We start from the raw sequence: 4,594 nt of genomic DNA on the forward strand, positions 1-4,594 counted from the left end.
ACACATTGTGCTGTATCCTGGTTGGGAAATGTATCATTTCAAGCCCAGTCTAAAGGAGTTTTTTGTGTGTATGGCCAAAGTTTGGATTGATGGTAACAGTTTAAGACAATGTAATTGTATGCATTTTAGAAGCACTCTTTATTGGTGTGAGGTTACCACATCATGGTCCAGTTTGAATATGGATTTAAAGTTCTTTTCGACGTGGGACCATAGTCTGGACTATTTTTGACTGTTCCTGGTTAGGAAGAGTCTGCTGTTTGAGAACTGTGGCGTGTTTTCATTACAAGAGGTTGGATTATTAATTTGCTATCAGCCAATTTCAGCTATGGACAGTGTTTGGACATTGATGCACTACAGATGCACTTTCACATGATGAAATCCTACAATCTTACATTGGTTTATTAATTTTGTGTATTTGCATATTTGGCTATATGTAGCTGTATTAACCTGAATTGAATGTTTTATATTTTGTATTTAATAAATCCATTGATTTGAAATCCCTTTGACTACTGTACATTTTTGACAATACTGACATTAGTTATGTGGTGACTGCATCCATTTCAGATGTATGAAAACGTTTTTTTTCCAAAGACTTAAGTTATAGTAGCTGAAAAGAATTTAAAGTGAAACATGTATTGTTATAGATCAGGGGTGCATCCTGTTCCAGGAGATCTACCTTCCTACAGAGTTCAGTTCCAACCCTGATTAAACAACCCTGTCTGTAATTATCAAGTGCTCCTTCAGATCCTAATTAGTTGGTTCAGGTGTGTTTGATCAGTACCAGGGTTCTTCTTCTTCTTCTTGCTTTACGGCTGATCGCAGACTTATAAGTGCATTACTGCCACCTATCTCTCAAATGGACCATTGACCAGGACCAGGGTTGGGCACCCCTGTTGTAGATTAATAGTGTGGGCTAAGTGAGGGCTGCCCGTGCAGGGCCAGCACTAAGGGGCCAACGTTTTGCCAATGAGCAAAATCTCAGAGGCCCTGCGCTGGCAGCCCTCTGGGGGCCCTTAGGCTAGCCCTAAGTGGGCCCGTAAAGGGACAGTGCGGGCTTGTTTGCAGGGTTGTGTAGCACTCGGCTCGGGTTTCCCTCGGTCGCATGCTTTCATGTTGTCATGTTTTGTGCGAACACGTGGCTTATGAGTCTTCTCATTCTCTCTCATTCTTCTCACTCGTGTCTTGTTTTGTTCAACCACATGGCTTATGATTGTGTTGTTGGCCATGTGCTTGTGTTTTTGATTTTGATTTGTGTGAGCACATGGGTCTTGTTTTGTTTGTTTCTGTGTACCATGTGCTCTCATGTCTATTGTCTAACCCCGCCCACCTTGTTACCTGATTATTGGTTCAGTTGCCCCACCTGTTGTCCCTCATTATCCTTCTTGTTTGCTCCCTATTTATTCTCCTTGAGTTGGCAGTCCTGTGCCAGTTTGTTGTCTAATGTTTGCCATAGTGCTTCCTGCCCTGTCCTGCCTCAAGTTGCCAGTTGTGTTTTCCCCCCACAGGGTAGTTTTTGTTGTTTGTTTTGTTTAATTTCTGCTAATAAAGAGCCCAAACTTCCTGCAACTGAGTCCTTGCCTCACCCCTTCCACAAACCCTGACAATTTCTATCTGCAATGCTACATATTTTATTTTATTTTGAATAACACTAGTAAAGTGCATAACACATTTGCATATATAAATACAGATAGATAGCTGGGCTAGAGAGATATATATGTATACATAATATACATGTAAAGAATATAAATATTTTAAATGTATATAATAAATACATAACATATGTACATACTAAATTATATTTAAATATATATAATATAATATCATATAATATAATATATAAAACTACGTTAAAAACAATTGATTTATTTGATGATTAAAATGGATTCATGCATTTCAAGTATGTCACATTTGACTGCACATGATTTGTGAAACTGATGGAATATCTTAACTGTACTGGTTAAGTCACTTTGCCATTGCATGGTACCTGACCATGTCTGTAAATGGAAAATTGAAAAGAGAGTGACACTGACACAATCATATAAACTCTGATGGAACAGGAAGTAATCACAGAAGAGTCATGTCACAGACAGGGAGAGAAATAGAAAACAGGATGAAAGACATATGGAGGAAGAAAAAAATATCTATCAGACCTCTTTGTAAGCAAAGACAATTCGCCCATCACTGTGTAATGTAGCCTGGAAGGTGAAACTTCCTTGATTATAAGAATCCTGGAGATGGACATGATCCCACTGGACAACCAAAGCAGTTCCTATGAAACATATACATAATCTTTTATACATTAGTGAGAATATATTTAATACTTATATTCTCTACTAATAATAGTTTCAGTTTCTGATCCTGTATGCCTCTGTAAACAAGAGCATCTTGAAAACAACATGGTCTATAAAGTGACACGTTTGATTTATGGCAAATCAAAATACATTAGGGCCTTTCGCACCGCTTTAGTTCCAGAACTAAATGTACAGTACTAAAGTACTGGGACGATTTTGCGCGAACTATTTCCCAGTACCATTTAAAGGGTTGCATTCGCACCGACAGTGTGTACTAATAAATGACGTAAGCCAGTCGACAGCGACGTCATTTGTGTGCGGCATTCAACAACGGAAACAAAGAAGAACAATGTTAACAACAGGAGGATGGAGGACGCTGTGATCGGAGCTGTGTTTTTGTTGTGTCTCGCAGGTTTCACAATAATGGACATGGAAAGTCGACGTATACGTAAAGCGATTGAAAGAACGGAAAGGAGGACTAAGAATCTCCAACGACAACTGGCAGTGCTACATTTGCAACAAGTGCCTGCACTTCAGCGTCCATCCATCTATCGCTGTTCCCCATACTTGCGAAATAAGTTGACACAATGTTTACAGTATGTTTACACTGCGTTTTAAATCATGGCGGGTGAGGGCATTTTCATACGCGTTTGGCCAATCAATGTCTACTTACGTCACGATTAGTACCAGTTGTGCTGGTTGAGGCCGACACAGTACGACGAAGCTCGTCGGTGGGGCTCTGGTGGTTGGTTTTGGCAACAGCTGATCTGTGACTGGAGTGTGCATGGTAGGTAGTGACGTAGAGTCCGGAAGGGATCCGGAAATGGAGGATGAAATGTTTGGCGTGGATGAAGAAGGAGGGAACGGGAATAATGAGTGGAGTTTAGTAGAAAATCGGAAAAGAAAGAAAATCTGGAGTAATACATCTGAAACTGACAGTGGAAATGAAAATCATTCGATAAGAGGAAAGAAAGAGGAGTTCAAGGTAATGATGAAGTTTGTGGATGAGTCTTTTAAGATAATAAATCCGCTGAAGCGGTCTAAAGTAATGAAGGAAACGATAGGATCAATAGAAAGTGTCAAGAAGTTGAGAGATGGAAGACTATATTGTAAGGATAGTAGGCAACAAAAAGTGGCATTGAAAATAAAGTCGATTTGTGCACAAAAAGTGATCTGCTCGATACCGGAAGAAAAGAAATGGGTCAAAGGAGTAATAACTGGTATCCCAACTGAAGTGACAGTAGAAAAGATCAAGAAAAGTCTAACAGCGAAAGATCGGATTTTTTGTGCCAGTGTAAACGCAGCCATAGGTTCTCGAAAAAGGCAGTCCGGTACTAAAAACGCCAAAAAGTGGGTAGTTCCACAATTAGTTCTGGTACTATGAAAAGGTTCCCGCGGTGCGAAAGGCCCTATTGTTTTTAAAGGGTGTGTGCATTTGAACAGGTCTGACCAATTTATGTACCAATATATTTTTCCACTATATATTTCTGTCAGATAGGACACCCTCTGTCTCTCTTGCTCACAAATATACACATACATACACACACAGTCCACTGCGTCTGTCTCTTACCATTGTCAAAATAGATGACAGTTGAATTTCTGGAGAGGCTGGGGTCAAAGTTTGCCATAAGTGGAGCGATATATTGTGTGGCTGTCAACATTCGGTGAACCACATCTCCTGTGTAGATGAACCCTGAAAACACAACACAACCACACACACAATCTAAAAACCTTTACAATACAAATTCACAATATAGAATAATAATAAAAATACATTTAAAATGTAATCTTCAAGATGAAAATAAGATAAAACTACTCAATTTGTTTATAAAAACGTTTTGTTTTTGTTTTTTTTGGCACCAATGCATGAACATGTGTTTGTCTTTCTACTCTTTATCTCTGTAGTCTCCTCCTTTCTCATCTATGCATTCTGGCAAACAGCCCTGGCCTGTCTCCAAAGTGATTAATACTCTAATTAGCCATATAAATGCCTCCTTTCATCCCACTCACAGAAAGGAGAGAGGACCTTCCACACATACATATTCTAAAATGTGGCTTCAACATTCGTCTGCAAATCTTACCACAGGAATTCAGCTAACCTGGACTATACTGACCAACGTTTTTACTATTATTATTATTTAAAAAAAAAAAAAACAGTAACCAACATAGGATAACAAAATACACATATTTACACCCACACACACAGACAAAAAAAATAAACAGACTGCCTCAATTAACAAATATTTACAACATAGTTATTAAAAAAAAAAAAAAACATAAATGACAATATTCAAAATTGTTTT

The 4,594-nt window shown here is 38.6% G+C and overlaps 1 protein-coding gene across 1 annotated transcript in view; it reads right to left on the reverse strand.

Moving 5' to 3' along the window:
• Positions 1 to 4,594, reverse strand: part of LOC107659453 (plexin domain-containing protein 2-like) — a 68,817-nt gene that overhangs the window by 16,108 nt on the left and 48,115 nt on the right. The window contains exons 5-6 of the mRNA XM_016448402.1: positions 3,862 to 3,984; positions 2,151 to 2,269 (exon numbers count right to left, since the gene is read on the reverse strand). Coding sequence (XP_016303888.1) covers positions 2,151 to 2,269; positions 3,862 to 3,984 — 242 coding nt within the window. The remainder of the gene's footprint in view (positions 1 to 2,150; positions 2,270 to 3,861; positions 3,985 to 4,594) is intronic.

This window comes from Sinocyclocheilus anshuiensis, unplaced genomic scaffold (assembly GCF_001515605.1).
Source record: "Sinocyclocheilus anshuiensis isolate Anshui unplaced genomic scaffold, SAMN03320099.WGS_v1.1 scaffold815, whole genome shotgun sequence".
In the NCBI taxonomy this organism is placed as follows: domain Eukaryota; kingdom Metazoa; phylum Chordata; class Actinopteri; order Cypriniformes; family Cyprinidae; genus Sinocyclocheilus; species Sinocyclocheilus anshuiensis.